The sequence below is a fragment of the Phoenix dactylifera genome, unplaced genomic scaffold (assembly GCF_009389715.1).
Source record: "Phoenix dactylifera cultivar Barhee BC4 unplaced genomic scaffold, palm_55x_up_171113_PBpolish2nd_filt_p 000519F, whole genome shotgun sequence".
In the NCBI taxonomy this organism is placed as follows: domain Eukaryota; kingdom Viridiplantae; phylum Streptophyta; class Magnoliopsida; order Arecales; family Arecaceae; genus Phoenix; species Phoenix dactylifera.
The window spans coordinates 27856-47686 of NW_024067931.1; the positions used below are offsets into that span (position 1 = coordinate 27856).

The window sequence follows — 19831 nt, forward strand, 5'->3', positions numbered from 1 at the left end:
GGGGGGAGGAGGAGGAGGCAGAGGCGGGGCGGAGGAGGAGGGGAGAGGGATGAGGGGGAGGCAGAGGTGGGCGGGAAGAGGGGGAGGGGAGGAGGAGGATGAGGAGGGGGGAGGAGGAGGAGGCAGAGGCGGGGCGGAGGAGGAGGGGAGAGGGATGAGGGGGAGGCAGAGGTGGGCGGGAAGAGGGGGAGGGGGAGGAGGAGGATGAGGAGGGGGGAGGAGGAGGAGGCAGAGGCGGGGCGGAGGAGGAGGGGGAGGCGGGGGGTGGGGAGGTGGGGGGTGGGGAGGGTGGGGGTAATTTAGGAATTTTTAATTTTTTAGGGGTGTCCTTAGCAAATGGGGGGGGGGGTGTAGAGAGTATTTAATTTTTTTTTAATTTTTGGGGGGTGTCCTGAGCAATAGGGGGGTGTATTTAGAACTACCCATAAAGCAAGGTATCTAGTTGTTTGAGAAACCCGGATCTCTCCCTCTCAATGGTCACTGTCCTAACGGCTCAAATGTGATACGTAATGGACCGTGGCCCGATGACATCAATTGCTATTCTAGGGATTCCGTTCCAAGGCGATCCGTTTTGTTTCGATGGCCTCAGTGGGTGGCCGGAAGAGGAAGAGCGCCACGTGAAAAGTGAGGTAGAGGGCGGTGCAACAGCGGGTGGGAGCGCGTGGAAACGGAACGGAGCCAAAGGTCCGGTGGGCGCGGCCACGTGAAGACCGGAGGAGACCAGACCGACAGAGTGCCCACTCTTTTTTGTCTTTTCTTCATCCGACCCACTTCATGTTGATGCCGATGGTTTGGTGGCGACCGCGGGCCACAAAACAACCCGATGGTTTGGTGGCGACCGCGGGCCACAAAACATCGGCAGAAAACTCTTCACCAGACCACTTTCTTTCTTGCGTACGTCTATCCACGTGATTTCCGTGTCTCGTGCCGATTCCAACAACCATCATGGAGGAATACTGTTGTGAGCTGAGAAATTGATGGTGCTGAGAAGCAGCACCTATATGGCGCAAAAGATTTGAAGAATTTGGTCATTCGAAGGCAACCGATGGTTATGGTTAATAAGGAGCGTCCGGTGCCCACGAGGAGTGTGATGGAGAAAGCTTTGCTTCAGATAACTAAGATCATTAGAGCTATAACGGCGACCTCATCTAAGATGATTAGAGACATTTAGGAATTCTATCTTGCTATTACAATACTCAGGATCGTCCTTGTCTTCCGACCATCTTAGGATGAACTTCGATGGTAGTCTGTCCGGTGATGGAGACAATGTAGGAGTAGGTTTTGTGATTAGGAGTCATAGCTCAAGGTTGATTGCCGCCGGAGACAAAACATAACTGGATTGATAGCCACTGGGGCGAAGCTTGGGATAGCATGCGAAGGCATTACCTATACGAGACGGGTGCTGAGGGCTTAGCATATTCTGCTTGAGGGGAATACAGCTACAGTGATTGATTGGATCCAGAAGGAGAGGTGGGGGGGGGGGGGTTGTAAACTCTCTGCTAAGCAACATCCGGTGGATGGTGGATGAGTACAGTACCCTTCAGGCCGTGCATATGTATCGGAAGACGAATAGGGCCGTTGGCTGGGTCATCTCCTATGCTGCTCAATATTTCGGAAAGATTCTTTAGATACACCAGGGTCTCTTTTCTAATACTCTATCACTTTCTTTCTTTTGATTCTATTAGCTGCATTTATGCTAGAGTAATGTAAGCAACCGTTGCACCCAAAAAGAAAAAAAAAAAGAAGAGGCAATCGATGGTTGGATTGCATCAGCGATGACCTTGTTCCTGCATGGCAGGCTGGTGTCATGGTGTCATTTTGGATAGAGGGGGATTTCTTGTGTTCTTGTTTTTTTATCTAATTGCTTTGGATGGCGGAGGGGATGTGGTAAGGGGGAGCCAAAGGTGGTGAAGCTAAAGGTGATGAGAAAATATGGATTGTTATTATTTAATGATATGCCCCTAATAGAAATACATCCAAGCTCAAAGTATCAATAGGATTGACTTCCCATACATCCTGGGATTGCACACATCCACTCTTTCGTGCCAAATTTACAAATCTTGTCAATTTAGCTGCGCCTTCTGCATGATATTATAAGTGCCTGCAACTAGCCGTCTTTTTGTCAACCTGGAAAAGAAAAAAAAAAAAAGAAAAAAAAAAGCGTCAGCATCGGCAGCTATCGTCATTTGAACAACAATGCAATCATTGAAGATTTTTCATAAAAAAATAAACTGAATAAATAAGATTTGTTCTTAGAAAAATAAAAATAAAAGATAAGGCACATGCATTTTATTGAATTTGATGGAGAAAGTTTTAAAGAGCAAAATTACAAAACCTCCATTGAAGTTTTTATTTATTATAATTACATCCAGTAGTTTCTAAAACCAATACTTATGCTCAGTTAAATTAATGACATGAATGAAACCGTTTACCTCATGTGACAAAGCAAAATTACTCTTAGGTAGAGAGAAAATGTACATATTTTGTTATGCCCTTGGATGGTTGTTATATCACTTAAGATTATTTTGGCTATTTTGAAATTTTTTTTGATACCTCATTTGCGTCCTATTTAGAATTAACGGTTTGACCGATGTTGTGTTAAATTATGGATTAAAAATAAAATTCAGGGGATAAGCATAAGTTTTCAAACTATTAGGTGTAAGTGTAATTCAGCCTTAGTCCTAATTTTTTTTTGTAATATACCATAATGTATTTTTTTTCTCAAGCGAGAACATTTGAACTTTGAATGCACCCAAATATCACATCATATTTCCTCCCTAGTCCCTAAATAACAACTTTTTGAAAGAAAAATTGTTTTAGGGAATGTTTGATCATAATTTTCTAGCTCGAAATATTTATCTTATTCAAATGCTGTCCTTTCAGTTCATCTTTGATGGTTTGATTGTTAAATCTTGAGAGAAGAAAACAAAGTATACTTTAAATCTAAAATATTCTCGTGAAAGCCTACATGTTGTTATTTTAATTTGTAAGTTAAAATTTGACTCGTATTCTTTAAAAACTTTTAAAAAGCACCTACTCCACATCATATTTACATTTTAATTACCTTATTTTTATGGCAATCTAGACTCTCCCAATAACATAACTTAATTCTCAAGGAATAAAAAGGAGAGAAGAAGAAAAAACAAAACTTCCTTTATGAATTCTACTAGCCAATCTGAATCTTTTTAAGAATTCATTCATTGAGGAACTTTACTTAATAAACGTATGAGAGAGAGAGAGAGAGAATTTGATCAACTGTCATGCTATATCTCTAGAAAATTTGACTAGGTTTGAACTTTAAATCATGAACAATAAATATGATGTGGGTGGCAAAAAGAGCAATAAATATGATGTCATACATGGAGTCTATGTACGTAGATGAGGAATTGAGGAGAGAAAAAGAAAAGGTCTAAGGTTAGTCGAGAGTGAAATATAATGGGCAAGAACTAAGGACTCGTTTCACTATAGAAAAAGTCGGTTTTATCGATGCTTTTTTGCCGACGCTTGTAATAGGAAAAGTCAGTTTTACTGAAGCTTTTTTGCCGACGCTTTTTAAGCGTCGGCAATTTTTGGTCTAGCGTCAAAATTTGCCAGCGTTTGTAAAAAGCATCGGCAATAGACAATGCTAATAGGCGTCAGCGTAGTCACCGCCTAACACGACGCTAAAAAGCATCGTTGGAGCCTATTTCGTACAAATTCCTAACCCCCTTCTCCTCTCTCTCCGTCGCGCGCTTTCAAAAAGGTGATCCCTAACCCCTCCAGCCGCCGCACCCCCCTCCCCCCCTCCACCCAAAATCCCTAACCCCCTTCAGATTCAAGAAGCCATCTCCTTCCCCGACCAAGTCCTCCTCCTCAAATTCCCCTCTTCCCTCCGCATTTCTGACCTCTGCCTCTACTACTCTTTCTCCCTCTCCATCACCGCAGGCGGCGGCCTCATCCTCGGCTCCCCTCCTCTTTCCCCCACTTCTCTTTGTGGCGTCGAGAAGCAGCGCACAGAGAACATATCCGGCGATGATGTCTTCACCCGCCTCTTCGTCGCCGTCGAGTCCGACATCGACGATGCCCTCCAGGTCCTCCTCCTCTTTCTCCCTTCCAGGGTTTCTTTTTCTTGATGTTTCCTTAGTGGCGCATTTTTTTCTTTTCCCTGTTGTGTAGAAATCGGAGATGGCGGCCGAGGAGAAAAATAGGGCGGTGGCGGTGGCGATGAATGCCGAGATTCGGCGCACTAAGGCCCGGTTGATCGAGGAGTTGGCCCTCAATAAGGTATGTTGAGAAATATGGATAGTTTTTCATTTAATTTTTCTTCTCTCTTCTCGAACTGTAAATCTTTATGCAGCTTGCTGACCAACTATACTGGGAGTATGCGGATCTGGCCGTGCCGGATCTCCGGTGAACTCCACCTCCCTCACCGCTGTTCTCCTTGCTTGCCACGGATTTAATATTCTCAGCCTTCTGACTTGAGAAGAGTGGCAGGCAGCCAAGCACGACATCTATTCGATGGAATGCTGAAGAGAGACATAGTACATACAAAATTTTTGATGTACATTGAAATTTACAGAACCCCCTCGCAATAGCTAATCTTGGGATAGTGACATCTAATTGAGATTTTGTTATTTACTTTTCAGAGCATTATTGCATGTTGAGTGGCTATACTGGTAATGAGAACAAGATAGCTCTTCACTTTAGTACTGCCTTTTGGCCTAATGTAGAAGTTTTAGGAATGGTTGCTCCAACATCATATGTCTGTGGCTATTTTCTCAATCTCCACAAAGCTACAGGACATCCTGTTCTTATGTACATGGCTGCTGGAAGGTTTGCTCATGACATTGAGAATCTATCTGATGAAGAAGCTGTTAACTTTGTGATGCTACAACTTAAGAAAATGCTACCATATGCCATAGAGCCGATAAGATTCTATCACCTGTATTCATTTGTATTTGTGTTGTACTCCAATGGTGATTTTAGCTTCAGACTAATTTTTTTAACTGTAATTTTTCTTTTTCAGGTTCAGTATTTGGTTTCTCGGTGGGGTACAGATCCAGATTCCCTTGGGTCCTATTCTTGTGATCTGGTTGGGAAGCTAGCTGATTTGTATGAGAGATTTCGCACTCCTGTGGATAATTTATATTTTGCTGGGGAAGCAGCAAGTGTTGATCATTCTGGGTCTGTTCTTGGAGCTTATACATCAGGTATCTTAGCTGCCGAAGACTGCCGAAGGCATATATTATTGCAGCATGGTATCTCGGATCGTTTCCAGATTGTATTAAGGGAGGCAATGTCAGAAATGATACCCTTCCAAATATCTAGGATGTAGTTTATTTTTTGCTGGATCAATAACGAAACCGTGTATTATCTGAGAATAAATGGAAGTAGATTTTTGTTTTTTTTGCCATATTTCAAATGGTGCCTTCATCATCCTCGAGCCTTTTTGTTGATGGTGGTGCTGTGCTCTTTTTGACACTCTCAATGCTACATAGGCCTTTGTCAGCCAAAAAAGTAAAAGAAAAAAAAATGCAGCTTTCATTCAAAATTATTTTTTAAATATATATTTTTTTAAATATTTATAACGATACTTTAAAGCGTCGCTAACTAAAAACCAAAAGGTTAAAAGCCGATGCTTTAAAGCATCGCTAGCTGGGTTTTTAGCGACAATTTTTAGCGACGCTAACTGGGTTTTAACTAAAAGGTTAAAAGCGTCGCTAAATAATGTTGCTAAAAACCCCTTAGCAATGCTTTCTAAAAGCGTCGGCAATTCTTTTTTCCACCGCCGACACTTTGGCGACGCTTTTAAAAGCGTCCGAAGAAAACTTACTGACGCTTATAAGCATCGGTAAAAGTCTTAAAAAACATTGCCAAATCTTGTTTTTCTGGTAGAATTTTATTTGGTTCGCGGGAAGCATTTTTTCTCTTAGAAATATAATTCTTAAGAAGCAGATTTCTAGAAAGAGTATGCCTGAAAAAAATACTTAATAAAAATTAGATTTTTAATGCCTGTTTAATGTTAAAGGGCCTTTTTGGAAAAAAATAAAAATAAAATGATTTTCGGCTCATGAAAAAGTAACTTTTCCATGTTTCTCATGTAAAAGACTTTTTCATGAAATGTGTAAATCATATTTCTATGAGAATACAACTTTTTCGTCTCTCTCCTTTGAAAATTCCAACCAAACAAAAGGCATCCCATTACTTTTCCATTGAGCATACTTTTTCTCCTCCTTTTCCTACAAACCAAACGAGCTCTAAGGTTATTGGAGGAATATGGCTTTCGGGAAGTGCCAGCAGCGCTCATTAATGCTCTTCTAACTACTGCTTAACTTTGGACAACCCTTTATATCCTTTTTGTTACTTATATATATGAGGTAGGCATACTTTCCATACAATTCAAAAGCAATGATAGCTAATACATGTTGATATGACATAATAGAAGGGTTTTGGTCGTTTTTGACTTACGAAAAAAAGAAGGGGAACTAATCAAAAGTTCATTAATTGTCTTATTTTGAGATAGTAGAGTGACATTATATAGAAAGTCATAGAGGAAACCAATATGACAATGATGGCATGGTCATTGAATCTAAAAAGCTAATATTGGCAGTATATTTTTTTGGCTTGCATCTATCACTACAGGAAAAAGAGGTATTAACGACCTATTTTTGCCGATGCTTGTATAAAGCATCGGCAATTTCCAGCACAGCGCCTACAATTGCCGACGCTTTTTAAAAGCGTCGGCACTATACGACGCTTATTAGCGTCGTCGTAGACTTGGCCTATTACGACGCTTATTCGCGTCGTTGAAAACCAGATTTCCATCAAAACCCGCGGCCGTCCCCCCTCCTCCATCCTCGATCGATCAAGCCCTATGCCGACCCTCCTCTCCCTCCTCCTCCCTTCTCTCCGGCACCGACCCTTGTCCCGTCCTTCTCCCTCCTCTCCGGCGCCAAGTGACCTCCTCTCCTCCTCCCTCCTCTGCGGCACAACCTCCTCTCCTACTCCCTCCTCTGCGGCGCCGACCGGGAGAGCCTTGAAGGTATTATTGTTCTTCCCCCTTTTCGATTCCATTATTTTCGTTCGGTTTGATCAGATTCTTGGTATGTTTGATTGAATCCCTCTTGTGTTTGATCATTTGGGAAGAAACCTTTTGTTGGATTTTTATTTTTGTGGATCCCTAGAAGGTATTGGATTAGGGTTTTTACGGCTTATTTATAGATAAGAGCATATATTCCATCTTGCGCCGTTTACTCCGCTCCCAGATCAGATTTAGCTGCATAGGGACATCTAGTTTGAGCATATATTCCATTGTTATCCTTTCTGAGTCTAAATGTGCTTCTAAACTGCTGTATGCTCAATGCGGACGATGCATTCTGCTGTTTGATCTACAGTGTCATCATTGGTTTTGATGGTTTGCGCAAGGACAGCTCCTTAGATAATTCTAGCTCGAGGAAGAGATATAAAACCAGCTTTAACTTCTTCTAACTACTATAGAATCAAAGTGACTTCTTCTAACTTTTCGTGTTCTTCTAGCTCCTTAAAGCTTCAAAACTGGATCATATTATGATCTTGTACAATTGTTCACTGACGTGCATTAATTTATCTATTCGCCGAGAAGGATTCAATTACAGACATTTGGCACCTTTCTCCTAAATCGATAAGCAGAGCCGTTGTCTATATCTGGAGGGGATACGGGATTGATAGCCAAAATTAATATGACACTCAAATAGAAAAAACTAAATTAACCCACACAAATAGGTGCAAAAGTACAAAGTTTACCACCATCATGAAATGCATGTTCATTTCTTGTTTAAGCTGTAGTTTAAGATGCTTCAAATTTTGTGAGGGAAAAATTTACTTTAGCTGATTTCTAAAACTTCCTGAGTAATTTCTTAGTTGTATTGCTGGCTAAGTGCATTTAAGAAAGTGCCATGATTAATTACTAGGCCATGTATGTATACAATCAATAGGGCTGTTGCAAGGATTTCGTACAAGGAAGTGCTAAGAAATGCATTACATCAAATAGTATTTCTATTATTTATATACAAAGCATACTAATTCTGTAATATCACTAAGATGCTTTGTGATGTAGCATCAGATCAGCATTCTAGGCCTAGGTTGAAAGGAACACCAGTAAGTGGAAGCCATTCATTTTCCATCAATGAACACTCCAACTGTATATGTCTTTGCCTCTTCCATTCTATGCAGTAAAATGCATCACTTTTGAGTTGTCTCGCTTTTGAGCCAGCATAGTTATTTTTATACCATGAGTTCATATTGGTGATTCATACCCTAATTTTGTTTATTATTATTTTATATTAGTTGCAGTTCAATCAGTATTTTAATAGCATGGACAAAAGTTGGATAAATAAGTCGAGATCCAGTGCCGAATATTTGAATGGAGTTCAGAATTTCGTTAAATTTGCTTTTGAGAAATCTGAAATGAATGGGAATATTTTTTGTCCATGTCAAAAATGTGTAAATTGTTTTGCTATCGCTCCACAAACTGTTGAAAAACATTTAGTATGGAATGGTTTTCTGAAGGGTTATACAGAATGGATATTTCATGGAGAGTCTAAATTGTCGTCTTCATCTAACGAACCCTTAATTATAGAACACACTGCTAGTATTGGATCTAGTAGCACGGATAGAAATCCTTTTGTAGAAGATGATATGAGGGGCTTATTCAGAGATGCTCTTGAACATAATATTAGAAATTTAACAGATTTTAGTGGAGAGCAAGAAGGAGCTCCAATAGGTGATGAGCATACCATTACTGAATCTATACATGTTGAGGAACCTATAAACTCTGAAGATAACATAACTCGGTATCATAACTTGCTGAAAGATTGTGATAAAGAACTATATCCGGGTTGTAAGAATTTTACGAAGATTTCTTTTATGGTGCATTTATTCCATTTGAAATATTTGAATGGATGGTCTGGGAAGTCTTTACTATGCTTCTTCAATTATTAAAAGATGCATTTCTAGAAGGTGTTATTTTGCCATCAACTTCTTATGAAGCCAAAAAACTAGTAAAAAACTTGAATCTTGGATATGAGAAGATACACAGAATCTTGGATATGAGAAGATACACAGTTGTCCAAATGACTGTATTTTATGCCGTGGTGAAAATATTAATGAAGATTCGGGACGAACATGTGGATCTTCACGATGGAAAAAACAAAATGAAAATGAGCATGATTTGTCGAATGAAGTGGATGCTAAACAGTCTAAAAAAATTCCGGCTAAAGTTTTGAGGTATTTTTCTCTCATACCTAGATTGAAAAGGATGTATGCATCATCAAAGACGGCTTTCTTAATGAGATGGCATGATGAAGGACGTACAAGGGATGGAATGTTAAGACATCCAGCGGATAGTTTAGCATGGAAAGCATTTGATGATAGGCATCACGAATTTGCTTCTGATGTTCGCAGTGTTAGGCTGGGTTTGGCAACTGATGGATTTAATCCATTTCGAACGATGAGTTTTACATACAGCACTTGGCCAGTTGTTTTGGTTCCATATAATTTGCCACCATGGATGTGTATGAAACAGTCTTCACTTATTCTGTCAGTGGTTATTTTCGGTGATAAGAGCCCAGGTAATGATATAGATATTTTTCTGCAGCCTTTAATAGATGAATTGAAAAAGTTATGGCAGGGTATTGATGCATTTGATGCTTTCACTGGCCAAACATTCAAATTGCGTGCAGCTCTTATCTGGACAATCAATGATTTTCCTGCATATGCTAATTTATCCGGTTGGAGCACTAAGGGGCGTATTGCATGCCCTTCTTGTGGAGATTCAACTTATTCATATTGGTTAAAATATGGAGAAAAATTCTGTTATATGGGTCATCGTCGATGGTTAGAAGCAAACCATCCATTTTGACATCAGAATAATCAGTTTGATGGCACCATAAAGTTGCGATATGCACCTATTCCGCCAACTGGAACTGAAGTTCTTAAACAAACTCATGGCACTAACTATATACCTGGTAAGGTATCCAACAATTCAAAGAAGCGGGGAAGGGGGGATGTTGGCAGCTCAATGACACAGGTTTTTGAAGACGCTGACAACTTCGATAATGATGACAACGTTTATGGACAGAAAAATGACGATGGCACAAACTCGGTATCTACACAGAAGCAGTTATGGAAAAAAGAAGCATTTTTTTTTTTGAATTACCTTATTGGGAGTATAATCTTCTTCGACATAATCTTGATGTCATGCATATAGAAAAGAATATTTGTGATAACTTGATTGGAACAATGTTAAATCTTGAAGGAAAGACCAAAGACAACTTGAAAGCGCGTCTTGATTTGAGAGACATGGGCATAAGACAAGAGCTTTATCCGAAAGAACAACCCAATGATAAATATTTTATACCTCCTGCATGTTATACAATGTCTACTCCAGAGAAAGATCTTTTTTTAACGGTTTTGAAAAATATGAAAGTTCCAGATGGGTATGCATCGAATATTTCAAGATGCGTTAATCTTAAAGAGCGAAAACTTTCGAATCTTAAAAGTCACGGTGGCCATATTTTGATGCAAGATATCTTTCTATTGGCTTTAAGATCGTTAACACAGAAACAAATTCTTGTAATTGCGTCTCAATTATCATCCTTCTTTAAGGCATTATGTTCCAAAGTTCTTGATCCCAAGAAGCTTGATCAATTGGAGTCTAATGTTGCACTAACACTATGCCTTATGGAGAAGATCTTTCCTCCTGGATTTTTTACTATTATGATTCATCTACTCATTCACTTGGTTGGGGAAGCTAAATTTGGTGGACCGATTCACTATCGTTGGATGTATCCTATTGAGAGGTGATATTCTTAAACTCGAATGTCCATATTTATTTTTAATATATATGTATCCTATTATCTTCCTCAATGTTGATGTTGAGCATTTAAATTTTTTGTTGAAGGTATCTTGTACGCTTAAAGAAATATGTACGCAATCGAGCCTATCCCGAGGGATCGATTATTGAGGGATATATTGCTGATGAGTGTTTGATATTTTGCTCGAGATACCTTGAAGGTGTTGAAACTGCTTTTAGTCGACCACAAAGGAATTACGATATTATACATAATGCATAGGAGTATAAGTTCTCATCTGGTGGAAGATTTGTGGGGAAAGCTGAAAGTACTGTAGTTCATCACAAATTATTGGCACAGGCACATCGTTATGTCTTACTTCACAGTGACTTAATATCTGAGTATCGCATGTCAGTATGGTTATAAGAAATCACAATTTACTGTCATATCAGATATAATATTCAAAACAAATGTATTTTTTATCGTGCAGAGAATTTTTAGTGGCTCAGCGAAGCGCCAACAATAACATTCATCCTACTCCAAGGATTGAGCAAAGATGGTTGGTTGAGTTATTTCTGGAATGGTTATTAAAACAGGTTAGACGTTGAATCCTATTAGATCTTTTATTATATTCTACGATTGAAACTTTGTAAAATTAATTATTATTCGACTTAAATTTTTTAGGTACCGACCATGATGGAGAGACATTGTTCCAATAAATTAATAGTCCTTGCTCGAGGTCCGAACAATATTGTTAACATATATGATGGGTTCATTATAAATGGTTTTAAATTTCATACAAAAAAACGTGAAAAATTTAGAAAAATCCAAAATAGTAGAGTTATGGTTGAGGCGGACGGAAAACTTTATTATGGTACCCTAACAGATGTTTATGAGTTGGATTATTACGGAAACTTTAAGGTAGTATTATTTCGATGTGATTGGGTGGATATAAACTCATCTAGAGGTTTGAGGCAAGATATAAATGGCTTCACACTAGTAAATTTTTTAAGGTTGATACATACTGGTGTGCTATTGAAAGATGACCCATTTGTTTTTTCATCTCAAGCTCAACAAGTGTTCTTCGTGCAAGACTCTAAAGATAAAGATTGGTTTGTTGTTATTAAGACTAAACCTAGGAACTTGTATGATATGGGAAAAGGGTTAGCAGAGGAGGATGATGGGACTTATACTCAGTGTATGCCTTTTAATGTTCCGCCAATTGATGAACTGAATTCTACTAGTTTGGTTAGGATGGATGTTGAATGAGAGCTGGCTAGTTTCTTAATGGTAAGTAAAACATTAGTTTTATGCATTAAATTATTTTGCAATTTATAAATTATTTCTATACTTTTAATATTTAACTAATATTGATTCTTTTTTGCATACTAGATTACAATATTTCGCGAGGAAAATGTTTCAAAGATATTGAGTTTCAGCACACATCCGTGGGACCAAAGACTCATATACAAAAATTAACAAACAATTGGCATTCTTTTTGATCAAAAGTCCAATTATGATCTTCAAAAAGAACAACTTTTATTATATTTTTTTCATATGAGTGAGGATGGTAGTATTCCTTAAACCCACTTATTACGAGATATCTATTTTGGCGAGGTGTCTGTTTGACAAAGGAGGCAATTTTAGTGGCTTAAGTACAATCTTAGAGTGGGATAATTCTTACTCTTGCAAATTTGCCTTTATATTTTACTAATGGCATTTACATAGGCTTCAGCTTTTGTCATGTATCTTTGCTGTTGTGTGTTTATTCCGGATTTTCAGATATCGTAACTTTTTTGCTTATATTGTTGATTGAGTTCTATATTATGTGTGACTGCAAGTATAGGCAACCTAACAAATGACAAGGAGAGCTCTTTCCTACATCATTCTTTATCACGTATTGTCAATTTATGCTTCTGGTGGCTTCACATGTTTATCTTTCATTGATGTTTTGCTTTTTTTTCTTTTTTCTCCTTTCCACATATAAGTTTATGTCTCTTATTTTCTTATCATCAAATAATATTCGCAGAACACCTCCTTGTTAAATGGCATTCCTATTGTTTACATCAAGATTCTTGTACCTTTCGAAGATTAAAATCTGAATATGGGAAAAGGGTTATACTCAGTGTCTGCCTTTTAATGTTCAGAGGATTTTGGTATTAAGACTAAACCTAGAAACTTGTATAATATGGGAAAAGGGTTAGCAGAGGAGGATGATGAGACTTATAAAGCGACGCTATAAAGCGTCGGGGAAAACCAGCAGGACACCCACGACGGAATTGTCCGTCGGGTTATTGCCGACGCTAAACAAGCGTCGGTAAAGCCAGGTTTTTGCCGACGCTTTTCTCCTGCATCGGCAAAAACTTTTGCCACTCTGGTACCTCCAACGCTTTGGCGACGCTTGTTGTTGCGTCGGTGGAACTTTAGCGGATGCTAAAAAGCATAGCTAAAGGTCCAAAAAAGCGCCGGGATAGGTCTTTTTTTTCTGTAGTGTATGGATAATCGGCAGATTAATTTTTCGTCATAGTCAAAATATATGGCCATCAAATGACGGGAATGTGCCTGTTATAACACGAATAACAACATCATACCACTCGCTTACAGAAGTTGTGATGCTTGCATGTGGTGTCCTGATCCACCGCATATGTCTATTTCAATTTAATAAATAATCAACTACCTACCTGAAGCTAGCATGCATAAGTTCCATGGACCCATGTCAGTTGTCGGAACTATGCAGATGCATTAATTACACAAAAATAAAAACCACCGGCAAAACGGTCCAACGCTTTCCAAAGCATCGGTAAAGCATCGCCTATATAATAGTAAAAAAAATATTTTCCAATGTTTTCAAAAGTGTCGGTACGTAGCGACGCTTTACCGATGCTTTTTAACATCGGTAATTACTTGCAATTTAGCAACGCTTTTTAGAAGTGCCACCAATGAACCACCAAATTTAGCGACGCTTTAAAGCACCGATAAATGTTCGGATTTAGCGATGCTTTAAAGCATCGTTAATTAAAATTTACCGACGCTTTAAAGCATCGCTAATTGATATATCTTCCTGATTTTAACGACACTTTAAAGTGTCGTTAGGGTAATTTTTTTTAACAAAATTTTAAAATTTTTTTAAAACTCTGTTTACAAAATCAAATGCATACACAATAAACGCGATATCCACATGTCACAATCAAATATATTTATCTAAATATTCATATTGTCAAATTGCATTCATATTGTCAATTTATATTTACAATATACTTCAAAAAACATAAAAAAAAATACATATAAAACTCCAAAATAAAAGCTATCAGGGTCGATGGCATCATCATCTCTACGCGCAGATAAAGTATCAGGAACCTGTAAAAAAAAACTTAAGAAGTTAAGAATACAAAAATCGTTAAGCTCATTAAAAAAAATATGATACTTATGTAAAATGTTCCAGTAGATGTAGTTATTTACCTAAGGAGGGACAAACTAATGCAATAAAGATGTAATCTGATCAATCTGAGCCCTCAAAGATTGTATCTCTGTCTGATGGCTCTGCTTCAACTCTTGTATTTCTGCCTTCAGATCATTAACCTCTGCAGTGTTACTACTCTGTCTGGCATCTTGAGTATATCTACGTACTGCAAACAACTGAGTGGGGGTAACTCCAATGCCAGAACCCCTCACTCGACCATAACGCTCCCATCAATTCGGTAAACACTTGAGCTTCGATATATCTGGTATTGCCGATTAAAGATGACTCCCCGATACGCTCTGAAATAAGTGATGTAGCCCTGTCCTATATCTCTAAAAAATAATCAAATTAATTTTTAAAAATTGAAATTCATAAAAAATTATTGCACAAATCATTAATGAATACATACAACTATATCTCTCAACTTTTTCCAGACAAAGCTGCCATCTCGGTGGGTGTGAGTCATCTTATAGAACTCCACCTCACCAGGCTCCCTCCATTACTCTTCCATCTACAACAAAAAGTATATTGGAGTGCTATATATCATGATACATGCTATATGATACAAGAGTTTCAAAGAGTTTTAAAGAAACTTACGAATTCAGCTCTGAGCCTCACATAACTCTTCGAGCTTGAAGTGTAAAGAACTGTCTGAGATGCTCATACAGCTCGACCAATATCATAATATGTCTACCATAGAAAAAGTAAACAATGTAATATATTAAATGTATTAAATATTATATAAGGTATCGAGAGAGTATACACAACTTGTCCTCTCTTGGAAAACCAATAGTGAACAAGCTTCCTTCACGAATGAGGGTATACATCAGGAGGACAAACACGAGCGACCTCCTTTGTTATACCCTCGTGCTTCCAGTCAGCCTTCAACTTCGACTTATATTCTTTCTATTTGCGGTTGAGGGACTTTAGCACCCAATCATGGCTCTCTGAAGGGAGCACAAACTGTTTCTATACCAAAGTAAAGAATAATATAACAATGTTAAATCGAAAAGTTAAAATTGTAATAATAAGCAAATTAACAAACAATAGGTATCAAATTAACAATATTAAATTCAATTCATTACCTGTACAACTTTAAGAAGCTCAACTTTATATGAAGGAAGCATATTATTCCACTTATAATAGTTGAGCAGACATAACTGACCCCTATGTGCAATCGATCCTAGAAAACTTGATAAAAAGCTTCCAACCTTTTTAATAGGCTGCCCTAGTTCGTTGCATCCGACGACGATCTTCTCATCATCACGAAGTTGCCACACATCCCTTGCTCGAGAGGAACCCCATGTCGTCCTCACTCTCCCCTGTCCATCTATTAAAAATAATAAAATATCGATTAAAACATTGGAGACAAATTAATTAAAATAATTAGATTGCAACAAAACTTAGTATATGAACTTTAAATCAAATTATTCTGGATCTGCAAGTCATCCATAACCTCTTGGCCTGGGTAATCATGGCTCTTTGGAGGCTCGTGCTGAGACTAGAAAACTCACTGAGACTCGGACTCATGCTGCTAGGATCGCATGGACTGAGCAGAAGAAGATCCCACCTGAGACTACTGAAACTCCACATCTCTAAATTATTTTTCTCGAGGCATTTTGTTACCTAATATGCATGAAAATGTATCAATATCAGTTAAATAATAATTAAATACTAAATGAATTAGTAATAAAAAAATAATCATTCAATGTATACTTCGGTACCAGTTGGTGGAATAGGGACAGAACGCAACTCTGTGATACCATCAAACAAATCATTCTGAAATCGAAATTGATGGTTTGGTTCTAACCATCGACGATGGCCCATCTAACATAACTTTTTTTCATGTTTTAATCAATACAAATGGGTTGAATCTCCACAAGAAGGACATGCAATACGCCCCTTAGTGCTCCAACCTGATAAACTAGCATATGTAGGAAAATCATTGATAGTCCATATAAGAGCTGCACGCAATTTGAATGTTTGACCAGCGAAAGCATCAATACCCTCCCATAACTATTTCAATATCTGCTATTAAAGGCTGAAAAAAACATCAATATCATTACCTGGGCCCTTATCACCTGAAATAACTATTGACAGAATGAGTGAAGACTGTTTCATACACATCCATGGTGGCAAATTATATGGAACCAAAACAACCGGCCAAGTGTTGTATGTAGAACTCATCGTTCGGAATATATTAAACCCATCAGTAGCCAAACCCAGTCTAACATTGCGAACATCAGAAGCAAATTCATGATGCCTATCATCAAATGCTTTCAATGCTAAACTATCCGCTGGGTGTTTAACATTACATCTTTTGTACGGCCTTCATCATGCCATCTCATCGAAGAAGCCGTCTTCGATGATGCATACATCCTTTTCAATTTAGGTATAAAAGAAAAATATCTCAAAACTTTAGTCGGTTTTTTCTTAGTTCGTGTAGCATCTACTTTATTCAACAAATCATGCTCGACCAGTCTGAATCATGCTCAACCTAACCAAAGCAACCAGTCTGAATCAGCAACCCTCATCTCCATTAACGCTAGTTCTCAACTCCCATTCAAGCTGACTCCGACCAGTTTTTCATCTTAGAGAGCTCAAGTATCATCCTTGCTGATCGACTATGATCTCATGGGATACCTAGATGATACATTTCCTCAGCCTACCATTATGACTACCTCCACGACTACTCAGATTGCTACCCACACGCACTGGTACCAGCAGGACAAACTCTTGCTAAACGGGCTCGGTTTCTGATGTTGTGCTACCACTTATCGCTAGTTGTGAGATGTCCCGAGATGCTTGGATGAAGCTCCATCAACTCTATGCCAACAATTCTCGCACCAGAGTCATGCAACTCAAAGAGGATCTTGCCCTCATGCAGTGCGGGAACCGTTCTGTTTCAGATTTTCTTCAAGCAATCAAATAGATTGCTGATATTGCTGCTCCTATCTGGGCCAGGGAATCACTATTGACGTTTGAACAGCTTCATGACCTCCTTGTTGGCCATGAAAGCTATCTCAAAAGGCTTGAGAGTACCACACAGACCTTGGTTGCTACTGCTAACAATTCTCACAAATGGTATAACAATCAAGGCAAATCTTCGTCTAAGAAACCAACCGGCGATTCTACAGGCCAGAAATCCAAGCAAAAGAACTCTTAAGGCAACAAGAAGTCTAATGTTGTATGCCAACTTTGTGACAAGACGGGTCACAGTGCCAAACAATGTCGCGCATTTCTGAATGCACAAGCGAATGCAAACTTTGCTGCATCTAATTCTGGCAAGGAAACTTTCTGGCTGATGGACTCGGGTGCTTCCCACAACATAACTAGTGATTTCTCTAATCTTAACATTTATAGTGAGTATGATGACACAGATGAGGTTGTCATTGGTGATGGCTCAAGTTTGAGAGTTACACATCTAGGTTCTATGGATTTACCTACCAAAAATCGCTCCTTTTATTTATCTAATACCATATGCGTGCCTTCGATTAAAAAGAATTTGATCTCTGTTCATCACTTTACAAAAGCGAATAATGTCTTACTTGAATTTCATCCTTTCTATTTTCTTGTCGTCACACCCCGAACCCAACACCCTGGTCCAGGATGCGACCGGCCGCATGAGCCCTAGAGCAGTGCCCTAAAGATCATGCAAGGCCTATGATTAACAAAATTCCAATAAATCTATAACTAATTTAATTGACTCAAATAAACAAATCCGACATGTTCAAATAAACAAATTAGTTTAATTACAAGATCTTCAAATGTTCATCAACATCAAAGAAGGATAAACAAACTAACTAACTAATGACTCTGGTATTCGCACTCTGCGCCTATCCCATCCAAATCTATGCATCCTGCAACTCTGGTAAAGAAAAAGAAGAAGGTGGGGTAAGCTTTACAGCCCAGTAAGAATCCCTACACATCCACACCAACACAATAATAATATGAATTTGAAAACCACGATAAATTGATGCACATTCATGAAATCATAAACAGTTTTCAAAAGACTCAAATAATCAATATAATTATGTACATCAAACATCAATCAAAGTCCATAATTATACATCAAACATCAATGAAAGTCCAGCCACATAAGAATGATATAGTATATAATAGCTTATAAATCATTACGACTGTTTTCAATGCTATTTCTTTCCATTCTATGTTAACTTGATCCGGATCAATTATCTTTCCAACTTTGGGCTACATTCCGGTCACGTTTGCGGCCCGTGACGGGGCAATCGATAGTATCACATTTTCGGCCTGTGATGGGGCAATCGATAGTGTCACATTTCCAGCCTGTGATGGGGCAATCGATAGTATCACATTTTCAGCCTGTGATGGGGCAATCAAAACTAACGAGATAAGCCCAAAGTCTTTACTCATTTAACAAATTCACATACATACATCAATTCCTTTTTCCATCTTATATCCGGCCTAGACTAACCAAGGTCACGTTTCTGGCCCGTGACAGGGCAATCAATATAACATGGTTAGTCCATCCACCATATCTATTAGTCCAATTATGTAAATGTAAATTATGCTCAGGATTGTATCCACCATACTGTCAATTACAAACAAATATAACCAAAATACGATTTAATACCATCATATCATAGGAACCCCATTTATAAATCCAAATACGCAGGTGTAGGTTATGCGCGTACATGCATCCACCATAGTACCAATCATAAGCCAACACGATCAAAATATAATTTTATATAAAACTATTTCTGCTTTATCTAGATCATAGCATATTAAACATATATGATGTAAAAATATATTTTTATCATGTAGGATTGGCGTACAAGAATTCTTATCCTTTGTTGAAAACTCAGACAACTAATCACCCGTCCTCACGGCGATCTATGAACCGGAATGCGCAGGACTCCGCTCAGCATCCTCTCGTCCAATAGATTGTCCCCCTACAGAACCAAATCATCATTAAAATTTATCAAGGATTTATGATAATCTAGGACCCCTGTTTGATTCCTTTAAAAAGTCCCCTAAGATCTAACATCCCAGGACTTCTAGAGTCCACAAAGCAATGCTCTCCCCAGATCCATGTGTAGAGAGAGAACCCAACTAGAGAGAGGGAAATATAATAAGAGAAGGGAATTGGAAGGACCCTTTCTCTTTCCCTCTTCTTCCTTCTTCCCGACGGAAAGGGGAGAAGCGGGTTCGACAGTAGGTGGCCCACGGCCGGCGACGCTCCATGGTCGTCGGCCTGTGGCGTGCCGGTGGTGCCACGCTCGGCATCAGCTGGCCGGAACGGAAGAGGAGAAGGCTGAACAGGGTTCAGCTTTCCCCATTCAGTCCGGCGGCTTCCCAGCTACAATCCCCAAGAGGTAATGGCCAAAGATGATGGAGGAGGAGGAGGAGGTGCTCACCTTGCCTCCGGCGAGGTCCTCCTGACTAGATCGACGGCGAACAGTCCGATCCCTCCCATGGCAAGGTAGAACTCCAATCTCTTTTTCTTTTTTTTTTTGTGTGGAAGAGCCCTCGGTTGATGCCCTAGGGGAAGAGAGAGAGGAGATCTTCCTGATTTGGTAGGGTT

At 38.8% G+C, this 19831-nt stretch overlaps 1 protein-coding gene across 8 annotated transcripts; it reads left to right on the top strand.

Annotated features, from left to right (window-relative positions):
* The first annotated feature begins 3718 nt into the window (after nt 1-3718).
* On the top strand, nt 3719-5383 carry LOC120106287 (polyamine oxidase 5-like). 8 transcript variants are annotated; one of them, XR_005508476.1, is made up of 4 exons: nt 3719-4263; nt 4337-4540; nt 4626-4655; nt 4779-5383. XR_005508476.1 is itself a non-coding variant. In XM_039119268.1 (3 exons), the coding sequence occupies exons 2-3, from the start codon at nt 4165-4167 to the stop codon at nt 5312-5314; spliced, it is 408 nt and encodes a 135-aa protein (XP_038975196.1). In that variant the 5' UTR covers nt 3735-4070; nt 4156-4164; the 3' UTR covers nt 5315-5383. The 8 variants fall into 8 exon arrangements, 3 of the variants coding, with proteins under 3 accessions (XP_038975195.1, XP_038975196.1, XP_038975194.1); XR_005508475.1 differs by having other exon boundaries at nt 4337-4520; XR_005508473.1 differs by having other exon boundaries at nt 3719-4070; nt 4156-4263; nt 4337-4520; nt 4626-5383.
* The last annotated feature ends 14448 nt before the right edge of the window (nt 5384-19831 follow it).

Bases quoted from the DNA above. Each gene is read 5' to 3' on its own strand.
- LOC120106287 (XM_039119267.1), top strand. From the start codon at position 4,637: ATGTTGAGTGGCTATACTGGTAATGAGAACAAGATAGCTCTTCACTTT.